This window comes from Microcaecilia unicolor, chromosome 14, assembly GCF_901765095.1.
Source record: "Microcaecilia unicolor chromosome 14, aMicUni1.1, whole genome shotgun sequence".
Taxonomy (NCBI): domain Eukaryota; kingdom Metazoa; phylum Chordata; class Amphibia; order Gymnophiona; family Siphonopidae; genus Microcaecilia; species Microcaecilia unicolor.
The window spans coordinates 11,097,111-11,121,021 of NC_044044.1; the positions used below are offsets into that span (position 1 = coordinate 11,097,111).

The 23,911-nt window shown below is 49.5% G+C and overlaps 1 protein-coding gene across 1 annotated transcript in view; it reads left to right on the forward strand.

The window, feature by feature from the left end:
- The window catches only part of LOC115458283 (serine protease 55-like), a 61,228-nt gene that overhangs the window by 19,460 nt on the left and 17,857 nt on the right, over positions 1-23,911 (forward strand). The window contains exons 5-7 of the mRNA XM_030188147.1: positions 528-667; positions 21,610-21,907; positions 22,268-22,497. Coding sequence (XP_030044007.1) covers positions 528-667; positions 21,610-21,907; positions 22,268-22,497 — 668 coding nt within the window. The remainder of the gene's footprint in view (positions 1-527; positions 668-21,609; positions 21,908-22,267; positions 22,498-23,911) is intronic.

Sequence of the window (23,911 nt, forward strand, 5' to 3'; positions counted from 1 at the left end):
GGAGGAGGAGTGTGCGGGCGCCAACTCATCGTCTGCAGGGGGCACCAGAGACCTTAGGACCGGCCCTCATAGTATGGGTGTGGCAGTGTCCGCTGGAGTTATCTAAATAATGGAGAAATTCAGTTCCATTATCTGAATAACAATGTGTTCAACTTTAGAACAGCATTTTACCTCTGAGCTGTGCCAAGGATCTGCCCTGGCCTTGCCCAATCATTATTTGGTAGTCTACAATGACAAGGACTCTGCATTCATGGATCCTACATCCAGCAATTAGTTATCACTGGTGTACAATAGTTGGGACTCCTTTCTGTCAGGGACTGGGAATGCTGCCTCTGCATCATCTCTAGCTCCTGCTGATGCAAGGAATGGACGATGTAAGGCAAGAATAAAGCTCAAGATTCTTCTCATGGAAGTAGGCAGCACTGTCATTGAGCCACTGCCCTGTCTTCAGGTTTCTAAGTAACAATGGAGGGGAGGTTTATTTATAGTCAATAAATGATAAATGTTTTGTTTTCTATTTTTTGCAGGCATACGAATACCTTACAAACACTTACAGAAAGTGGAGATGGTCTTCATAGACTGGGATAGGTGTCAGAGATGGTATGGGACAATAACACACAACATGTTATGTGCGGGTTATGAAGAAGGAGGCCGTGATGCTTGCCAGGTTACATTTTACTTATAATACAGTTTGAGATATTTAAATGTCTCTTTCATGGAACTGTGAGAGGAGACTTTAAGGACCTAAATATATATATGCAGGAAAGGGGCATATATGGTTGATTTTATTAGGGTAGGTATTTGGCTGATGGCAGTCTTAGCTGCCACCAGATTCCTGGATATTCAGTGCTGGGCCGTGTCTGAATATTCAAGTTCATGCGGCCGTCTATCTTAGGTGCGATGTTCAACACTTAACCGCATAAGCGACACCTCATATAGGAACTGACTTTTATGCAGTTCAATTTGGCCACTTAAAGTAGGGTGGTTAAGAGCTGAATATCGGCCATTTAACTGCCTAAGTGCCAACTCCGCCCCTGGACTGCCCACAAAGGGCCCTGTTTACTAAGCTGCTCTGTAAGCACGCAAACTTTTTAGCGAGCGCTAACGCTAGAGACACCCATAGGAATATAATGGGTGTCGCTATCGTTAGTGCGTGCTAATTTTTAGAACGTGCTAAAAAGTTAGTGCGCCTAAAGCACGGCTTAGTAAATAGAAGGGCCCAAAGTCGCTGGCTCTCAGTGTAGCGGTCCATGGTGATATTCAGGGTCACTGACTGGTTAAGTGCCACTGAATATTAGCAACTAACCCTGCACAAATGATTTAACCAGCCAAGAACCATTTCTGGCCAGTTAAATTGCTTTGAATATCAACCCCATTGTTTTTATTTCTATGTTATTTTAATGCATGTATTTTTGCCTTTGTATTGATTATGTTAATTCTCCAGTGTTTGTAAACCATCTTGAACCTATTGGTGGTGACAGTATATCAGAGCTGTCAAGGGGGTCGGATCGCTGAGGAGATGCCCCTAACTCCACCCCACTCCTCCCAGCCACATCCCTAGCTCCACCCCACTCCTCCCAGTCACACCCTCAGCTCTACCCCCTCCTCCCAGCCATACCCCTAGCTCCACTCCACTCATCCCAGTCACCCCCTAGCTCCACCCCACTCCTTCCAGCCATGCTCCTAGCTCCACCCCACTCCTCCTGGCCACACCCCTAGCTCCACCCAGTCACCTTCCCCCAACACCCACTCACTATACCTCTCTGCTTCTCCTCCAATGGACCTGGGCCGGCACCAACAATCAGCTTCCCTCTCGGACAGCAGGAGAATTGTGTCATAGTGGGTGGGAGAGGCAGCTCCCATTTCGGAGCCAGACTCGGAGCAGCAGGTAAAAACCCTCAGCTTGCACAGACAGACCCTCTCTTTCTCTGCCTGCCGCTAAAGTGTGCAGACCACGAAGAAGCATGCTACTACTACTACTACTTAACATTTCTAGAGCGCTACTAGGGTTACGCAGCGCTGTACAATTTAACAAAGAGAGACAGTCCCTGCGCAAAGAGCTTACAATCTAATAGACAAGTGAACGGTCGGTCCGATAGGGGCAGTCAAATTGGGGCAGTCTGGATTCACTGAACGGTAAGGGTTAGGTGCCGAACGCAGCATTGAAGAGGTGGGTTTTAAGCAAAGACTTGAAGACGGGCAGGGAGGGGGCTTGGCATAAGGGCTCAGGAAGGTTGTTCCAAGCATAGGGTGAGGTGAGGCAGAATGAGCGGAGCCTGGAGTTGGCGGTGGTGGAGAAGGGTACTGAGAGGAGGGATTTATCCTGTGAACGGAGGTTACGGGCGGGAACGTAAGGGGAGATGAGGGTAGAAAGATAGTGAGGGGCAGCAGACTGAGTGCATTTGTAGGTAAGAAGGAGAAGCTTGAATTGAATGCGGTATCTGATCGGAAGCCAGTGAAGTGACCTGAGGAGAGGGGTGATATGAGTATATCGGTTCTGGCGGATATGAGACGTGCAGCAGAGTTCTGAACAGATTGAAGGGGGGATAGATGGCTAAGTGGGAGGCCGGTGAGGAGTAAGTTGCAGTAGTCCAGGCGAGAGGTAATGAGAGCGTGGACGAGAGTTCGGGTGGTGTGTTCAGAGAGGAAAGGGCGAATTTTGCTGATGTTAAAGAGGAAGAAGCGACAGGTCTTGGCTATCTGCTGGATATGCGCAGAGAAGGAGAGAGAGGAGTCAAAGATGACTCCGAGGTGCAGGCAGATGAGACGGGGAGGATGAGGGTGTTATCAACTGAGATAGAAAGTGGAGGAAGAAGAGAAGTGGGTTTTGGTGGAAAGACGATAAGCTCAGTCTTGGACATGTTCAGTTTCAGGTGGCGGTTGGACATCCAGGCAGCAATGTCGGATAAGCAGGCCGATACCTTTGCCTGGGTCTCCGCAGTGATGTCTGGTGTGGAGAGATACAGTTGGGTGTCATCAGCATAGAGATGATACTGGAAACCATGAGATGAGATCAGGGAGCCCAGGGAAGAGGTGTAGATTGAGAAGAGAAGGGGTCCAAGGACAGATCCCTGGGGAACACCAACAGATAAGGGGATGGGGGTGGAGGAAGATCCATGAGAGTGAACTTTGAAGGTGCGGTGGGAGAGATAGGAGGAGAACCAGGAGAGGACAGAGCCCTGGAACCCAAATGAGGACAGTGTGGCAAGAAGTAAGTCATGATTGACAGTGTCAAAAGCGGCGGATAGATCGAGGAGGATGAGGATGGAGTAGTGGCCTCTGGATTTGGCAAGGAACAGGTCATTACAGACTTTAGAGAGTGCTGTTTCTGTCGAGTGAAGAGGGCGAAAACCGGATTGAAGCGGATCGAGGATGGCATGAGAGGAGAGAAAATCAAGGCAGCGGCTGTGGACTGCGCGCTCAAGTATCTTGGAGAGGAAGGGTAGGAGGGAGATGGGGCGGTAGTTGGAGGGACAGGTAGGGTCTAGTGATGGTTTTTTGAGGAGTGGCATGACTACGGCATGCTTGAAGGTGTCGGGGACAGTTGCAGTGGAGAGAGAGAGGTTGAGGATATGACAGATGGAGGGGGTGATAGTAGGAGAGATGGTGTTAAGTAAGTTGGTGGGGATGGGATCAGAGGAACAAGTGGTGCATTTTGAGGAGGAAAGAAGGCGGGTGGTTTCCTCCTCGGAGATATCAGGAAAGGAGGAGAAGGAGGTCTGGGTTGGTTGGTTGAGGGAGAGGGTTGAAGGGTGAAGAGGAGGAGGTGGCTTGGTAGTGAACTCAAGGTTGATCTTTTGCACCTTGTCGCGGAAGTAGTCAGCCATGCTGACGTCAACACGCACATACCTTTTCGTTGCTGGCACATGCATGTTATTGGGCCTGCAGGGGGAATGTTGCTTGACTACTGGAGCCACTCAGCGGGAGGCTCTGTGTCTTTGGTTGGAGTGTGGGAGATGACCTGCCTAAGAAGGGATTCAGTGGGAGACTTGGTGGATCTGGTAAAAGTTGGTTTTTATTGTTAAAATATCCAAGTACCTTAAAGATATAAATAAAGCACAGGAAGTAAACTTTTCTCAATGAAATGGAAGTTTTTCGAACATTAGGTCATGATATGACACTCAGAGGAACTATTTCCTCTCCAAAAGAATGGTGGATGCAGGAATGGTTTCTGGGGGATGTGGTGGAGACACAAGAAAAATTACATAATTCAAGAGGAACCAGGATAAGCAAAGAAGTGAGCGAAAAATCAGAGATTAGCTGGCGTCTGTGGCATTGCACCAGGAAGTAAATTCAGAAGAAAGTAGATGGATGTTATGGGCCTTATCTATTCTATATTTCTAAGTTAATATTGTAAAGAATTTCTACATTTTCTAGTGTATCTTGTTTTATTGGCTTCCGATTATTTAAAGCAGCTTGCATCTTTTATCATATAGTGCATGGTTTGACTTCTGCTGTATTGAGAAAAAATATTGTTATATTTGGTATGTCTTCTTGCCTGCTTGACAAGCTTATTTTTTGACCGCCATCTTGTAACAATTTGCAATTTATAAGTGTGGCCAAAACTGTGTTTTCATCTGCAAGTGTCTCTCTTTGGAATTCTTTTCCAACCTCTGTGACTTGAACAGAGCTATTGGAAATTTAGGAAAAAGCTTAAAACATTTTTTTTTTTTAGTTACATTTGTACCCCGCGCTTTCCCACTCATGGCAGGCTCAATGCGGCTTACATGGGGCAATGGAGGGTTAAGTGACTTGCCCAGAGTCACAAGGAGCTGCCTGTGTCTGAAGTGGGAATTGAAGTCAGTTCCTCAGGACCAAAGTCCACCACCCTAACCACTAGGCCACTCCTCCACTGTTGCTACTATTTGAGATTCTACATGGAATGTTGCTATTCCACTAGCAACATTCCATGTAGAAGTTGGCCCTTGCAGATCACCAATGTGGCCGCGCAGGCTTCTGCTTGTCTGACGTCCTGCTTCTTCATGCAGGACGTCAGACTCACAGAAGTAGAAGCCTGCGCGGCCACATTGATGATCTGCAAGGGCCGACTTCTAGTGGAATAGCAACATTCCATGTAGAATCTCCAATAGTAGCAACATTCCATGTAGAATCTCCAATAGTATCTATTTTATTTTTGTTACATTTGTACCCCGTGCTTTCCCACTCATGGCAGGCTCAATGTGGCTTACATGGGGCAATGGAAGGTTAAGTGACTTGCCCAGAGTCACAAGGAGCTGCCTGTGCCTGAAGTGGGAATCGAACTTAGTTCCTCAGGACCAGAGTCCACCACCCTAACCACTAGGCCACTCCTCTTTTTGGTTGTTCATAATTTACTATTCACATGATTTTTGTTGAATACTGCTTTTTATTTTTTGTGTGTATGTACATATGCTAGTTAAATTTTGTGCAATCCTTTGTTGTAAATCTTATTGAGCCCGTTTCAGGGTTATAGCAGTTTAAAGCACTATATTGTTATTGATATTGGCACCTTGTCTAATCTAAGGGATTGAACACCTAATCACTGGCCCCAGATCCCAAAATCTTTTGTTATCTACCGATAAGAAATATCGACCATTACAGGTATATAAAAAGCAGTTCTTTATTCAGCAGCGCAACACAGATAAATGGCAAAAAGAAACGATGATTTCTAAGATAATTTCTAAGAATCCCTAACACTGATTGCTATAATTTCTACCATAGGTAATTAAACCTAATGATAATGAACAGGTATCAGATGGTTTCTACATACACTCTAAATTCTGGCAAAGGCCAACTACCAGCTATACATGACCACAGAACTTAAAATAGAGGTAGAGTCAGTCATAGAAGCATAAGGCTATATATAAGCCTAAGCATGGGATTAGAATAAAATAGACAAAGCCTGTTACTGATTTATCGTCTTTGGCGACTTGGCAGTAGCAGCAATTAAGACAGGCTGTTGGCATCGGAGCCTTCCCTCTGCAAGTCCCGCCTATGCGGAAACCAGAAGTTGAAACAAAGTAGGCGGGACTTGCAGAGGGAAGGCCCTGATGCCAACAGCCTGTCTTAATTGCTGCCGTGTCACCACAGACAGAGAGTGAGGGTCCAGAGAAGGGGGTGAGAGGAGTAGGGGGAGCGAAACAAGATGCCGGTTACATGGCGTGGGGATAAGCTGAATATGGGGAGAAACAGGGACCTAGAGAAGGGGCAGATAGGCACTATAAGGATAGGGATGCAGAGGGGCAATGCTGAAAGGGGCCAGATAGGCACACAGAGGCAAGCAATGCTGAAAAAGGGAAGTGAGAGCACGGGGGGGGGGGGGGGGGGCAATGCTGAAAGGGAGGAAGATAGGCACACAGAGGTGGGCACTGCTGAAAAGTAGGAGGGATATAAAGACACAGAAGAGGGCAATACTGAAACAGAGGTAGACATGGATACAGGGAGGCAATGCTGAAAAAGGGGAAGGGAGATAGGGACAGAAAGGGTGGCAATGCTGAAAATGGGAAGTGGGCAATGCTGAAAGGGGAGGGGAGATAGGGACACAGAGGAGCAATTTTGAAAAAGGGGCAGGGACGAGATAGGAGCACAGAGAAGCAATGCTGAAAAGGGGGAAGATAGAAAGGAACATGGAGGGGGCAATGCTGAAAAAGGGGAGGGTAGATAGGGACAAGGGGGCAATGCTGAAAAAGGGGAGGTGAAACACGGACAGAGAGGAGCAATGCTGAAAAAGGAGTGGGGGGGGGGATATAGAGACAGAGGAGCAATACTGAAAAAAGATGAGAGATAAAGAGGACACTGAGAAAGGGCAGATGGTATTATTAGGAAAGGTATGGAAAACAGGTGTGAGGATGTTATAATGCCGTTGTATCGCTCCATGGTGCGACCGCACCTTGAGTATTGTGTTCAATTCTGGTCGCCGCATCTCAAGAAAGATATAGTAGAATTGGAAAAGGTGCAGCAAAGGACAACTAAAATGATAGCGGGGATGGGACGACTTCCCTATGAAGAAAGACTAAGGAGGCTAGGGCTTTTCAGTTGGGAGAAGAGACGGCTGAGGGGAGACATGATAGAGGTATATAAAATAATGAGTGGAGTGGAACAGGTGGATGTGAAGCATCTGTTCAGGCTTTCCAAAAATACAAGGACTAGGGGGGCACGCGATGAAACTATAGTGTAGTAAATTTAAAACAAATTGGAGTAAAGTTTTCTTCACCCAACGCATAATTAAACTCTGGAATTCGTTGTCGAAGAACGTGGTGAAGGCGGTTAGCTTGGCAGAGTTTAAAAAGGGGTTAGACGGTTTCCTAAAGGACATTTCCATAAACCACTACTAAATGGACTTGGGAAAAATCCACAATTCCAGGAATAACATGTATAGACTGTTTGTACGTTTGGGAAGCTCGCCAGGTGCCCTTGGCCTGGATTGGCCGCTGTCATGGACAGGATGCTGGGCTCGATGGACCTTTGGTCTTTTCCCAGTGTGGCATTACTTATGTACTTATGTAATCATAGGGGGGAGGATAGGGACAAGGACACAGGAGTAATGCTGAACAAGGTGGAGGGGAGATAAGGACACTGAGAGGGCAGATGGTGAACATGGGGAGGGGGATAGGGACAGGGACACAGATGGATAATGCTAGGAAAGAGGTATGATAGGGACATAGAGGGGATATGCTGGAAAAAGGGGTGAGATATGCACCCAGAGGAGCAATCCTGGAAAAGAGGATGGAGGTGTGATGCTGAGAAAGAGATGGAATAGTGACACTGAAGGACACAGAAGGGAAATGCTGGACAGGACAAAAATGGATGCAGAGGGAAGATAGATGGTGGGCATGGAAAAAGAAGAAATGTCAAATGGGCATAGACTCTGCAAACACAGGGGAAAAAAACAGAAGAGAGCAGAAAAGAGACCCTGGGACCACAGTGAATAGAAAAAATAAAATGTTCAGATATCAAAAAGTAGAAAAAAGTATTTCATTCTGAATTTATTAATTGGAATATGTCAGATTTTGGAAATGCACATCTTTGATATCTTGCATTTCTGTTTCTCTGTGTTTACTGTATGTACGTTCTGACTGCTTGAGGTTCCAGTTATTTTTTTTTTGCCTTCAACTCTCTATAGCTGATCTGTGGTCCTTTGTTTCATATTTGCTGAGGGGCTATCTGGGTTTTGTGCATGTTACCAGTATGTAGTTTCTGTCTAGAGATCCATTGCAGAGATAAGGTTGATATTCTTTGAGCCCTGGGAGTTAGTGATTTTAAATGAGGTTTTTTTGCACAACTTTGTGCATAGTGTTTTGCAGTGGAGGATTTGTGTGTTGGCCTTACTGAGGGGACATCAAAACTTTAATATAGTTTTAGTTTGTTATAAATTCAGGTGGGGTTTTAGAAGATTTTGCAGGATCTGATGTGTGTTGAGGTGGTTGTCAATGTAGCAGAATTGTGTGTGGTCATGTTTATACCCCCCCCCCCCCCCCCCCCGGTTTACAAAGCTGTGCTACAATGCCAACACAATGAATGGGCTGTGTCAGCATTACCCCACTGGCACCCAATAGCGCGGCTTTTACAAACAGGTAAGTAAATTGTGAGACACTGCCTCTTCAGGGGTACAGTTCAAATGTTTCCATAGTTGTGTGTGCAGTTTAGTGTTGGTTAATTGCTTGAATACTGTAATTGAATTTAAATTATGTAACATTTCACCGTGATGCAAAAAAAAAAAAAAAATAGACGAAACCAGTCTTCGCAAAAATCGTCAATGAAAACAAAACAGCGAAGATGGCTCAAAAATAGGAAGGACGACGTATCGAGTGTTTATTTCCTCCAATCCGGGTTCACATTCGCGATTATGAAACAGGCTAAGTGAATCAGGAGACAAAAGGCCAAATTGGTTCCAAAGCAATGCAACTTTATTGCTAGCAATGAACAGCACTGAGTTCTCTCAGGATACTGTGTGTCATAAATCATCTGACACTTACACTTATACTTCCCTGCTGGGCCTGCGCATTAGGCCCCTTATACATCACAGTGGACATGCGCAGTAACACTTGTAGTTCTTACAGTAGTTCACAGTACATACACACGTCATAATACTGAAATGATACTGGCAAGGGAAACGAAACTTAGTATCTTGCTGTACACACAATGCTCCTTTCTAGCAAAGGAGATAAGGTTCGTTAGGCTCAGAGATGCAGGTTGGGGGGGGGTGACGACACCCTCCAAGGTCATCTAGTCATGTGACACCTACGTGCAAGCTGGTTTCTGTGCAAGCCTTGCTTATTACTGTTACAAGCTATTTACCTAATACACCTGCATCCCGTCTTATGCTAATGGGTGGCAAGCAGCACAAGCTGACAAGTTGTAGTTAAGGCACAGTACAAGAGAGCTTAAATGTCCAATACATTCAAGTATGGAGTATGCCAAAAAAAGGCAGAAACAGAGGTAGTATAAAGTCCATCAGTATGCACAAATCTTGAGGTTGTTCTGTTAGTCCAGTAGTATCCAGTGTTCCACTCCTACAATTCCCCCTTTTGATACTTGAACATCCATTCTGGTGGAAAGTATCACTTCCATTCGCCTGAAAGGGAAGAGAAACAAGAAGCATTAGCAAGGAGGCAAAAAGGGAGCCCTAGGCTCTTGTGCAGCCGCTGGTTGCTTCGCCGGGGTTGAGACGGAGGGTCCCTAGTGGAATCCCCCCCCCCTTTGTAGCCGGACTTGTGCTGTCACAAGGGCATTGGCTCGTGAAGTGCTCGAAAGAACAAGATTCTGCCTCATCCAGGAAATTCTGCTTCATCCACATCCACATCAGATTGGGGGATGGGGGAATACATCTGGAGAGCCATGAGTTGGGCGGCTGCTCGGCGATCAGCGATACTTTCCATGGTGGAGCGGAGACACCTGAAAATAAAAGGGAGAGACAAGGTATTAATAGGCAGGACAACAAGAAGAGGCCACCCATAACGAGGAGGCCCTTGAGACTCCCAGAAGTCGGTAGCCAGTTGGTTAAGGAAGATGTCCAATCCCAGGCGCTATTCCAAGTTTGGACGGGAACGTGAGCCAATTTCACCATCCGGTCAGTAATCTCTCTGATGACGTGACTCTGGTCATCAATTTGTAGGCAGCAATTGCTGAGATTGAATTTGCCGCACACCCCTCCTTCCTGGGCCAAGAGGTAGTCAAGAGCCAGGCGATTCTGGTAAACCGCAGTAATCAATTTAGTGTTTTGGCGTGCCAGGATGTTAAGGGCAAGGGCCGAGTCGTTAGTGAGTATTTCGAGCACTGCCTGCAGGCGGATAATGCGATTCAGCATGTAGATAGGGGTACGATACCTATATGTGCCAACTTCAGCCCATGTGGCCGGCCCATAGTAGTGAATGATACGTTCGGGAGGCCACTCGTTGTCCTTCCAGTCTCCTATCTGGACCTTGGGTTTGATGTCTCGAGGGGACCGTTTTCGTCTGCCCATGTGATCGGGCCCCTTCTCCATATACAGAGGTATACCCAACGTCTCGCCTACGCGTAGAGGCAGGAGGAAGAAACTAGGACGGACGGTGCCCAAAAGGCAGGTACCATACCAGTGGGCTGGGAGCTGCTCATAGGCCCTGCGACCACAAATATAGTAGTAGCCCTCCGGGGCGATCCATTTAAGGGAGGCGTTTCCCCCGTATGTCCAGGTTGTGTTCAGTGTGGGTTCGGTCCAAATGGGCATTGGGGCGGGCAGATTGTCCGTTTGCCACCAGGTGGTACGGCTTCCATTAAACTGGAGGACCCCCGTGCAAGCGGAATCTCCCACTGGGACGGAATAGCGCTTCGAGGGGGCCCGGCTAGCGCAGAGGGTACCTATGATATTGGTCCTCAGGGCCCATTCATAAGGCCTCGGACGCCGGGGAAAGGTAATGTTGGTGGCATTGAGGACGTCCCACATATGCTGGTGAATCTCTTTCGCTTCCCAGGGCCATTGCTCACCCATGTCGGTGCCTCCACAGATGAAACAGTTGGCAATTCCCAGGGAGAGGGCAATATTTTCGGCTAAGTTGAGGAACATGTTCCGAGCTTCAGGAGAAATGGGAAACTTAGTCGCTGCCTCCTCAGCGCGAGCAATTTCGTCGAATACATCCTGGTACCCGACAACCGTGGTCTGATAGTGGGTGGGTGCCTTCTCCTCAAGGCTCTGGCTGATGGTGATGAAGGTTATAGGGTCCGCTCCGGCCCCGTCGATGCCAAAACCCCAAGTTTGTCTCCAGGGGGTGCCAGGTCCCCTTAGCGGCCATTCAAGGAGCACGGTGTTGTCAGAGCCTCTGCGAATTTCACCTAGACCAGGGCATCCGGGGTATCCGCCTCCGGTGTATGCACACACTCGTTCCCATCCCGAGGTCCGGGTGTCTGCTGCACAAGGTAACCAAGACCAGGGGGATCCATATCTTCCGTCTAAAGTAAGGGGGCAAACATACTTGTGATCATTTGCATAGGCCTTGCGCCAAGCCAGATTACCGCACTTGTGGGACCAGGGGTGTCTGTCTATAGCAACACAAAAGTCAAAGGTAAGGGTGGCTACAGTTTGAGTACCACCGGCAATGATGCGGGTGGAATTTACGTAATACAGGACGCCATCTCCCTGGACCCCCATAGACCCGACATACTGGGGAAGCCCCACACTGAGGGTAACATTGTAATATCTGGGTTTGACTGGGCTGTGGCAGATAGTAAGATTGCTCTGGAGGCACCGGTGAAACTGTTGGAGTCCAGTCGGGGTCGTAATGGCACAAACCGGAAGGGGTCGGCAATCACCTTCCGGAGGCTGTGACTGATGGATGAGGGTAGTGATCAGGTGATATCCCCCCTCTATGCGATGGCGTACTGAGCGCAGGCACTCAGTGCAGTTCTGACTCAAGGTGATAGGCTGGTTCGAAGATGGGCAGAGGAGGATTATGAAGAGTAGCTTCATCATCATATGTATGGGGGGAGGTATCCCAACCTTTGCAGTAGGAAGATTATGAGACTTAGAATGACGGCTCCAATAAACAGGGAGCCAAAGACACAGTGGGTCCAATAGCTGAGCTTCTGTTGCTGGGTAGGCATGGACCTGGTTCACTTCCTCGTTAGGGTCAGCCGTAGTGGAGCGTCAGGGTGTTGACGGGCAGTCCAGACTTTAGGCGTGCAGCTGGTAGGTGCTGCGGGTTTCAACCTGGTCCAATGTATCCACACGGGACTTCCTGCAATTTTAACAGCGGTTGGGGTGGTTAGGAGAACAAGGAAGGGCCCTTTCCACTGGGCTTTAGACAGTCAGATTCATCCCACTCCTTTACCCAGACTTCATCTCCCACCCTAAACTGGTGTGTAGGATTAGTGAGGACCAGGGGACCTACACTCTCAGTGTACTGTTGGATGTCCTGCACTACCTCGCGTAGGGCCCTCATCTGCTTTACTAAGGAGCTCTCGCCCTGTATCTGCAAGGAGTCGGGAAAGGAAGGTAGGGGTGGTGGTCTAGCATACATCATCTCGTAAGGAGTGAGGCCTGAAGCCTTGGGGGTGCACCTGAGATGTAGCAAGGCCAGTGGGAGTAGGTCGGGCCATTTGGCTTTGGCTTCCTGGCATAGCTTGGCTAGCTGGTTCTTCAAGGATCGGTTAGCTCTCTCCACTACTCCACTGCTCTGGGGTCTCCACGCACAATGTAACTTCCAATCGAGGCCCAGCCTTGTACTGAGTTGTTGAGTCACTTCGCTGGCAAATGCGGGGCCGTTGTCAGAATTTATCTGCCTGGGAAGGCCGTATCTTGGCAGGAGGTGATGGATCAATAAGGACGTGACTTCCTTCGCCATTTCCGTTCTGGTGGGCTGGGCCTCGATCCATCCGGTGTAGGTACATACGGCGACGAGGATGGCTTTGTAGCCCCTGGCTGGGGGCATATGCCTAAAGTCAATCTGGCAAACGTGGAACGGACTAGTGCCTCGGAGGACATGTCCTGGCGTGGGACCGGGTCCCGTCCTCGGGTTATTCCGGGCACAAGTCGTGCATTGGGTGGAGGCATTTTTGGTCCAGAGTGACAATTTATTGATGTAGTAGGTCTTCTCGAGCAGGCGTCTCAGAGCATCCTTGCCTAGATGGGTGCGGTTGTGGGCCTCTCTGGCCACCGTCCAGGCCAAGGTTTCGGGTATCCATATGCGCCCATCCTGCAGTACCCACCAACCATTGCGTGATTCCAGGCCCTCTTGCCGGGCCCACTCCTCCTCTTGTGGGGCATAGGTGGGTGTCTCTGTGGGGAGGTGAACGACTAGTACAGGGTCAGAGGAATGAGAAAGGTAAAGGAGACGACTTGCCCTTTTTGCTGCATCGTCCGCCCGTTGATTTCCCCGGGCGATAGGGTCTGTCCGGCCGGTGTGGGCCCTGCAATGCATCACAGCTACTTTCTTAGGCTTCCATACTGACTCGAGTAGCTGGCAGATCTCGGTGGCGTTTGCGAGTCCCTTCCCTTCAGCGGTTAGATAACCTCTCTCTTTGTACAAGGCTCCGTGCACCTGGAGGGTGAGGAAGGCGTATTTGGAGTCGGTGTAGATGTTAACAACTTTTCCTTCAGCCCACAGGAGGGCTCTGGTGAGGGCGATCAGTTCCGCTTTCTGGGCTGACGTTCCGGGTGGCAGAGCCATAGCCTCGATCACATGGTCCTCAGACACGACAGCATAGCCAGCTCTTCGAATTCCCTCTATTACTTGGCTGCTGCCATCGGTGAACAGGGTGATGCCCCCTTGCCAGGGTTGGTCCTTAAGGTCAGGTCTGCTAGAATGTACAGTGGCCATTACCTCTTCACAGTCGTGGAGTGGTGGTTCAGGGGCCGGAAGGAGGGTAGCAGGATTAAGGTTGGTTGTGTCCAGGATCCGCACCTCCGGGTTTTCGCACAGGAGGGCTTGATATTTAACCAATCGGGAGTTGGTCATCCATCTGGGTCCGTGGCTCTCGAGTAAGCCGCGGATGGTGTGCGGTGTAGTCACGAAGAGGGTTTGGCCAAACGTGAGTTTATTGGCCTCGTGTATCAGCAGACAAGCCGCCGCAATGCTTCGGAGACACCCCGGCCATCCTCGTGCCACGTTGTCCATGCCCTTGGAGAGATATGCTATCGGGCGTTGCCAGGTACCGACCAGTTGGGTGAGGACTCCAAGTGCCAATCCCTTCTTTTCGTCGATGAACAAGTGGAACGGCTTGGTCACATCTGGCAATCCGAGCGCTGGTGGGGCCACAAGGGCCTCCTTGAGGTCCTGAAGGGCTTTCAGTTCGTGTTTCTCCCACTGGAGGTGTTGGCCCTCGAGTTCAGGTCCTTTCAGTTTGGCGTACAAGTCTTGGGTCAGAACAGCGAAGTTGATGATCCAGATCCGGCAGTACCCAGCGGCTCCTAGTAATGCCCGCAATTCCTTCTTATTTGCAGGAGTGGGTTGGTTGCGGATGGCTTGGGTTCGGGGGGTACCGAGCCTTCGGGTTCCTTCTCGGAGGTGGAAACCCAGGTACTCGACTTCGATCTCACATATCTGGGCCTTTTCCGGCTGGCTCGGTACCCCTGGGCTTCCAGAGTTTTCAAGAGGTAAAGGGTGGCTTCTGCACAGTCCGTGTACGTTTCACGGGCCACCAACAGGTCGTCCACGTATTGAACGACCGGTCCATACTCGTCCTGATACGTCCTCAGATCCTGGGCAAGTTGGTCACCAAAGAGGGTAGGTGAGTTCTTGAATCCCTGTGGAAGCCGGGTCCATCTAAACTGCTGCTTACTTCCAGTCTGTAAGTCTTCCCACGTGAAGGCGAACAACTTCTGGCTATCGACAGCAAGAGGGATGGAAAAGAAGGCGTCCTTCAGATCAATGACACTATACCACTTGGTCTGGGCTGGCACTTGGGCTAGGATAGAGTAGGGGTTCGGTACAAGGGCAACTATGTCGGCTACCTGGTTGTTAACTTTCCTCAGGTCCTGGATGGGTCTGTACTCTGATGTTCCCGGCTTCTTAACGGGCAGCAGTGGGGTGTTCCACGCAGATCTAATCGATTTAAGGACCCCTTGTTGAAGGAGTTTCTGTAGATGAGTTTGCATACTATGCCGGGCTGCATAGGGGATGTGGTATTGCCCTTGGTTGACGACTTGAGCATTTGGTTTAAGTTCAATCCAGATGGGGATGGCGTTAACGGCCAGTCCGCCGGGGTTCACCTCTGCCCATACGTTGGGCACCTCGGCCATCAGGGCCCTCCTCTGCAGTGCGAAAGGGGTGTCCTGGCAGTAACGGCAGTCGTCAGGGCCTGCAATGAGGGGGGCGTGTAGTCTCCATTCTTCCCGCACAGGACAGATGAGCGTCACCGGTCGATCTTCAAAATGAGCTTCTACTTCACCCGTGGGCTTAAACTTCAAGGTGGCTTGAAGTTTACACAGTAGGTCTCAGCCAATCAAGGGGACTGGGCATTCGGGGACATGTATGAACTGGTGAGACACCGTCGTCCCTCCGATCTGGACTTGGCGTTCCTTGAGGAGGGGAGCAGTGAGTGACTTCCCGGAGGCCCCCCACAATCGGTATGGTTTCTTTCGTTGTCGGGGCTATGGCAGTGGTGATAACAGATCGCTGAGCCCCAGTGTCTAGTAGGGCCTTCATTAATTGCGTCCCCACCTGGATCTCCACCAGAGGGTCAGTGGGGACTCTGCCCTCCCGGTCCCTTCATGCAGTATGGTCCCGGGTGGCGTCAAGGGCCATCTGCCATTCCTGTTGCTCGCCGCGTCCCCGACCGCGGCCCCGGCCCCGTCTGGGGCCTCTTGGGCGGTCGTCGTCCTCCTCCTCTCTCTTCTGGTCTCGTGGCTTCTCCGGGCAGTCAGCCCACCAGTGCCCTTCTTCTCGGCAGTTAGCGCACTGGTTACGTCCTATGGGGGACCGCGTTCCTCTTCCTCTTCGGCCCCTGCCTCTGCCCCGCGGTCTGGACCCCAGACGTTCTTCTAGTACCGTGGCCAACACATCTGCCTTCTCACGCATCCGTCTGGTCGACTCCTTCCGGGCTTCAGTCTTCTCTTCTTGGTCACGGTATCTAAATACGCGATCAGCTATAGCCTTCAGTTGGCTGATACTCATCCCTTCAAACCCCTCAGTCCTCTGGAGCTTTCTTCGTATATCCGGTGCTGACTGACTGACAAAACTCATGACCACTGTAGGGAGGTTCTTGGAGTCTTCGGGATTTATTGGACTATGTCTTCTAAATGCTTCCATAAGTCGTTCAAGGAAATCCCCTGGACTCTCATCCTTCTGTTGGACTACATTGTGGATTTTTGCCATATTGGTAACCTTCTGTTTTCCCTTCTTAAGGGCCGCCAGGTACGCCTGCTGGTACCGGCGGATGACGGCTTGGCCTTCAGCGGTTCGGTAGTCCCACACAGGGGCAGCAGTAGGTGCTTCCGCCTGTAAAAGGTTCTGTAAGTTGGCATGGCCCGGGTTCGCGTCTCGGACAGCTTGCTCCATATTCTGTTGTAAGAGGCGGCGTTCTTCTGTGGTCAAAATGTGGGCGCTCAATTGTCTAAGGTCACCCCATGTCGGATTATAACTGTATATAATGCCTTCCACCAATTCTATCAGCTGTTCAGGTTTCTGGTCGTACAAAGGCCCATGTAATTTCCAGTTATACAAATCGGCACTGGAGAAGGGAACGTGGCTGTAAACGGTTGACTCGATGGGCTGGCCCCCTTCTGCTGCCGGGTTAGGGGTATACAGTGGTGGAAATAAGTATTTGATCCCTTGCTGATTTTGTAAGTTTGCCCACTGACAAAGACATGAGCAGCCCATAATTGAAGGGTAGGTTATTGGTAACAGTGAGAGATAGCACATCACAAATTAAATCCGGAAAATCACATTGTGGAAAGTATATGAATTTATTTGCATTCTGCAGAGGGAAATAAGTATTTAATCCCTCTGGCAAACAAGACCTAATACTTGGTGGCAAAACCCTTGTTGGCAAGCACAGCGGTCAGACGTCTTCTGTAGTTGATGATGAGGTTTGCACACATGTCAGGAGGAATTTTGGTCCACTCCTCTTTGCAGATCATCTCTAAATCATAAGAGTTCTGGGCTGTCGCTTGGCAACTCGCAGCTTCAGCTCCCTCCATAAGTTTTCAATGGGATTAAGGTCTGGTGACTGGCTAGGCCACTCCATGACCCTAATGTGCTTCTTCCTGAGCCACTCCTTTGTTGCCTTGGCTGTATGTTTGGGTCATTGTCGTGCTGGAAGACCCAGCCACGACCCATTTTTAAGGCCCTGGCGGAGGGAAGGAGGTTGTCACTCAGAATTGTACGGTACATGGCCCCATCCATTCTCCCATTGATGCGGTGAAGTAGTCCTGTGCCCTTAGCAGAGAAACACCCCCAAAACATAACATTTCCACCTCCATGCTTGACAGTGGGGACGGTGTTCTTTGGGTCATAGGCAGCATTTCTCTTCCTCCAAACACGGCGAGTTGAGTTCATGCCAAAGAGCTCAATTTTTGTCTCATCTGACCACAGCACCTTCTCCCAATCACTCTCGGCATCATCCAGGTGTTCACTGGCAAACTTCAGACGGGCCGTCACATGTGCCTTCCGGAGCAGGGGGACCTTGCGGGCACTGCAGGATTGCAATCCGTTATGTCGTAATGTGTTACCAATGGTTTTCGTGGTGACAGTGGTCCCAGCTGCCTTGAGATCATTGACAAGTTCCCCCCTTGTAGTTGTAGGCTGATTTCTAACCTTCCTCATGATCAAGGATACCCCACGAGGTGAGATTTTGCGTGGAGCCCCAGATCTTTGTCGATTGACAGTCATTTTGTACTTCTTCCATTTTCTTACTATGGCACCAACAGTTGTCTCCTTCTCGCCCAGCGTCTTAATGATGGTTTTGTAGCCCATTCCAGCCTTGTGCAGGTGTATGATCTTGTCCCTGACATCCTTAGACAGCTCCTTGCTCTTGGCCATTTTGTAGAGGTTAGAGTCTGACTGATTCACTGAGTCTGTGGACAGGTGTCTTTCATACAGGTGACCATTGCCGACAGCTGTCTGTCATGCAGGTAACGAGTTGATTTGGAGCATCTACCTGGTCTGTAGGGGCCAGATCTCTTACTGGTTGGTGGGGGATCAAATACTTATTTCCCTCTGCAGAATGCAAATAAATTCATATACTTTCCACAATGTGATTTTCCGGATTTAATTTGTGATGTGCTATCTCTCACTGTTACCAATAACCTACCCTTCAATTATGGGCTGCTCATGTCTTTGTCAGTGGGCAAACTTACAAAATCAGCAAGGGATCAAATACTTATTTCCACCACTGTAGGTGGTAGATTGCCGGACCGGGTATAGGTCAGTAATTCCCGCCCTTCGGCTGGAGGGGAGGGTGTTGCGCGGACTCGATTGGGGAAACCGAGTGATTTTCTTCACGACCCGTTGGCTCTTCCTCGAGGTTGCGGGGCCTGTTGACTCGGGCGAGCCTGGTTGGGATACGTCTTCAGCATCCGACTCTGACTCAGAGGCCTCGGCGTTATTCTGGCCCTCCGCCATGGCCGTAAGGTCGGGGTATATGGGGGCGTAGGGAGGGGGCGCAATATCATCTTCGTAAGCCTCCGTCGTAGCAAGTATCGGGGCCTTCGGATGCACTTTTTCGGGCAAATCCTGAACTTTCCCTCGGTTTTCCTTCAGGGGTCTCATTCTGGGAAGTGTGTTGGTAGCACGGGGCGTGGCCTCTATCTTAGTGGTGGTAGCACGGGGCGTGGCCTCTATGGCTTCGATGCTAGGGGCGGTCGGCCTTGTGGGGGCGGACCCTGCAGCCTTCTGAACAGCAACGGTTGCCGGGGTTTGGAGAGTGAAGGCATGGGTCTGCAGGGCTTTAAGTTTAGTTTTCCGCCCCTTTCTCTGGTTTACCACCATGAGGGCGGCTTTTTCTACCTTATGTTGAGCCCAGTTCGGCGGGTTTCGGACTACATTCAACCACGCTTCTATATACGGTATGTCCTCGGGACAGCCTGGGTTTCCCTCAACTATAACGATGTCCATCACTGCCGCCACCTTCTCATACTCAAATGACCCCTCCGGAGGCCATTCGGCAATCCCCAGCCCAGGCCACATAAATTGACATCGCTGTATCATCCCGGCCCTACTACATTTATCTTGGTCGAACACTTCGCTAAAGTGCTCCGTCATTAAATCTAGAGGTGTGGATCCACCCCCGCCCATCCTAACCTGAGTGCCAAAGGATAGGAGACAGACAAAGGGGGAAAAGGATGGTGGAGGAGTAAGGGGTCTCGTTCCACCAGACACGGAAGGGTCAACACTCGGCCTGACCGGAACGCGGTCGCCCGGTCCGGAAATGCAAGCCCACTCACACACTTTCATACGCCACAAGAAACCCTCCCGTTCAGTTTCTTCGCCAAGCCTAGTGAGTTTCGGGACCTAGTCCGTATTAGTCACTGGCTAAAAGAGGGTGATCATGCCTCTTCTTCGGTCCTTACTGGGCCGGTCACTACGTTGAGTATACTCGCCTGTCCGCCGGGGTCGCAGGCCGCGCCGTCGGTGCGCTTCTCTCCGGAGTCAAAGAAAAAGGTGCCTTGCCGGAACCACGCAGCCCCCTTTCCAGCCAGCCGGAATTGATCGGCCCTCCTCTGGGAGATGGATGCTGAAATCAGCGGTGGCCACTCACCACCTTCTCGGGAGGGGATCGATGACCCAGCCCGACTGCAATGGGAGAGGGGAAAGAATATAATCCGATTTTCCCTTTTGTAATTCACTCCTGGCTGGCTCGCCAATGAAACAGGCTAAGTGAATCAGGAGACAAAAGGCCAAATTGGTTCCAAAGCAATGCAACTTTATTGCTAGCAATGAACAGCACTGAGTTCTCTCAGGATACTGTGTGTCATAAATCATCTGACACTTACACTTATACTTCCCTGCTGGGCCTGCGCATTAGGCCCCTTATACATCACAGTGGACATGCGCAGTAACACTTGTAGTTCTTACAGTAGTTCACAGTACATACACACGTCATAATACTGAAATGATACTGGCAAGGGAAACGAAACTTAGTATCTTGCTGTACACACAATGCTCCTTTCTAGCAAAGGAGATAAGGTTCGTTAGGCTCAGAGATGCAGGTTGGGGGGGGTGACGACACCCTCCAAGGTCATCTAGTCATGTGACACCTACGTGCAAGCTGGTTTCTGTGCAAGCCTTGCTTATTACTGTTACAAGCTATTTACCTAATACACCTGCATCCCGTCTTATGCTAATGGGCGGCAAGCAGCACAAGCTGACAAGTTGTAGTTAAGGCACAGTACAAGAGAGCTTAAATGTCCAATACATTCAAGTATGGAGTATGCCAAAAAAAGGCAGAAACAGAGGTAGTATAAAGTCCATCAGTATGCACAAATCTTGAGGTTGTTCTGTTAGTCCAGTAGTATCCAGTGTTCCACTCCTACAATTAGACGTTATCCAAGAGAACTTTGAGAAGCTGCCTACAAAGACGCTCCAGTACGATTATATTAACCATCTTTGAGAGACAAAAACAAAGATTGCTACATTAGAAGTGAGCTTACATTAGAAGTGAAAAGACTCCTGATGCAGGCCTGATAGGCCGAAACGCAGCTGTGTCGAGTCTCACTCACCGACCTTCTTATTGTATTATTTATCATTTTTTACTGTTTCTGATTTTAGTGATGTTTGTCTAGCTACTAATAAATTTGTTTTTAACTGGATATCCACTTGATACATTGTCCTTCCTATTTTTGAGTCATCTTCGCTGTTTTGTTTTCACATTTCACCATGATAGAGAAATCCATTTTAAGATTCACATGAAGGCATTATTTGTCAATAAAAGTAGCCAGCAGCCCTTCCATAGGCTTCAGTCCTTTCACCACCATACCAAATTTATACCCCAAATGAACCACAACAAAAACTTGCTCATTGGCCTTCACTCTCCTCTTTGGGGTAGGCCACCCTAGGCCTCTCTGGTCCAGCATCTTCCTTCCTTCCAGTGCGTTTTTTCTAGCAAAAAAAAGTGTGGGTACTCAAATGCCAGGCCACCCTTCAGGGGTGGGGTGATCACTGAGGGACTCACCCCACAATAGCCAGACCCCCTGTAACCAGTCACAGAATCTATGGCAAGGCAGAATTGGTGTGTAGGGCCTGAGCTCTTTCATTAAAACTTGAGGACCATGGATCAATTTTAGCAATGGAAAAGGTGCCGGTACTCAGTGCCCCCAAGTACCCCCTCAAAAAAAGCCCTGCTTCCTTCCCTTCCTTATCACCCCACCTCAACTTTTCCAGCAAAAAAAAAAAGTGATAGAAAGGAGGTGGAGGTGATGTTGGGGCACACGGCTGATGGCTCTGGCTGTGTGGTTCCCGGACTTCCTGTTTCTGAGGGGCAGAGCCATCGGCAGCATGGCCTAGACAACGGCTCTGCATATTTATGCTGGTTATTTTATTTTTGGCAGGGGCTAAGGAAGCTGTGCCGCTGGACTAGTGGGGGGGATGGGGGCCCATCCACAAACATTTGCCCAATAGGTGGTTAAAGCAGCGCTGTAAACAATGGTTGTATAAGAATAAGATCATTAAGTACTGGCTTTGTTTTACAGAGGACAGATGCTTTATTTCCTTTTTCCCACAGGGTGACAGTGGTGGGCCCCTGGTGTGCAAGTACTGGAAGAATGATCTCTGGTATGAGGTGGGGATTGTCAGCTGGGGAAGGGGCTGTGCTTGGAAAAGGCTCCCTGGTGTCTACACTCTAGTGTCCAACTACATAAACTGGATAGTAGCAGAGACGGCTGATGCTGGGAAGCCATATCTACCAGATGAAATGCTTAAGGAGGAGGAGGAGGAGGAGGAAGAGGAGGAGCAATCTCTTGATGAAGTTTCCGTAGCTGCACCAACTCCCATTGTTCCAACTCCCATTATTCCAACTCCCATTGTTCCAACTCCCATTATTCCAACTCCCATTGTTCCAACGCCCATTGTCCCAACGCCCATTGTTCCAACTCACATTGTTCCAACTCCCATTGTTCCTACTTTCATCCCGAGTATCAGTTCCACTGCTAGTACTCCCTCCGTTCCCTCAACTCCCATTGTTCCTACCTTCATCCCGAGTATCAGTTCTACTGCTAGTACTCCCTCCGTTCCCTCAACTCCCATTTTTCCTACTTTCATCCCGAGTATCAGTTCCACTGCTAGTACTCCCTCCGTTCCCTCAACTCCCATTGTTCCTGCTTTCATCCCGAGTATCAGTTCCACTGCTAGTACTCCCTCCGTTCCCTCAACTCCCGTTGTTCCTGCTTTCATCCCGAGTATCAGTTCCACTGCTAGTACTCCCTCCGTTCCCTCAACTATCCATGTCAAACCCATTATTGTCACCGGCAGCCCGTCCTACGGCACTAACCTACCCAGTTACAAGCCACCTAGTACGGAACCCTATTTTCCTCCTTATTTACCCTCTAGCAGCGTCCCCTTCATCTCCTATCAGCAACTGCTAGATCTTCATAATCTGCCCCATGGCAGCACTGTAAGTTACACCCGCCCTCATCGCCTCTAATTGTCACTGACAATCCCTACTAATTGCTTCTACTATTATTAACTGCCCTCCCCCACCCCCAAATGCCACTATCCCTACAATGTTCTACTACCATCTACAACTGGGATGCTGCTTTTTCTTGCGCTGTTCCTTCTTCTCCATTCTTGAACTGCTGCTGCATGTCACAGAAACATCTACGTCTGCGGCTTTTAAAAACTTGTATTAATGCAAACTCAGCGTAGGTTTTCAGACAAAGCTTCTATGTATTGTAAACCTATTTACCATTGCCTACAAGCAATAAATTGAGAATTCTATTTTTTTTGGCCTCACGGTGTGCTCTTGCTCTTTTGGGCTTCCAGCTCAATCAGAAGTAGGGGCTATTGGACTGTTGTGCCATAAGCTTTCATTTGCAGCTACCTACCTGGGGTTTCCCCCCCCCCCCCCCCCCCCTTATTTCATGTCCCCTCCAAATTTACTTATCCCAGTCATTGCAGCAACCAGCCTCAGCTGGGAGCTATGAAAAAAAAAAAAAGACTCCTTCCAGAACCCCCCATATTCTTGGGCTCTAAATTCAGCCACTAGGTGTTGCCAACGGACAAAGTTTAGGAGGGATGAAGAAGCAATTCTCCCTGAGAATTTTCTGGGTACCGATGCTGAATTGAGTAGGACACTTGGTTTACGCATTTTCAGCGTTCTTTGGTTATTATGGAAGCAATTGTACCAGTTTTCTAGAAACTGAGTACGGGCCAGTGGCGTATCCAGCATACCTGGGGCAAATCATTTTTTTTTTTTACACCCCTCCCCCATCATTGTTTTGGTACCTTTCCAAATGGCCACCAGGCTTCAGCTCTGCCAGCTTTTAGTTTACTGTTCAGTTGTCAAACACACGGCTAACACAGACAGTGGCGTACCAAGGGGTGGGGGCGGTCCGTCCTGGGTGCACGCCGCTGGGGGGGTGCCGCGCCGCGCGCCTGTTGCCCTGTCTCAGTCCGAGTTCGCAATTCGCATGTGTTCACTGCTCCCTCTGAGTCTGCCCCGGAACAGGTTACTTCCTGTTCCGGGGCAGACTCAGAGGGAGCAGTGAACACATGCGAATTGCGAACTTTCTCGGAGACAGGGCAACAGGCGCGCGCCGCGGCACCCTCCCCCCAGCGGCGTGCACCCGGGGGGGGTGTCATTTCACCGGGGGGGGGGGAAGAGGTGTCATTTCGCTGGGGGGGGGGGGGCACATCAGCGTTCCGCCCCGGGTGTCAGCTAGGGTCGGAACGCCACTGAACACAGATAATATGTATTGTCTTTATTAGCTGAATCTAATGGTTAGAGCAGCAGGCTGAGAACCAGGGAAGCCAAGATTGAAATCCCACTGCTGTTCCTTGAGATTCTGGACAAGTAACTTAACCCTCCA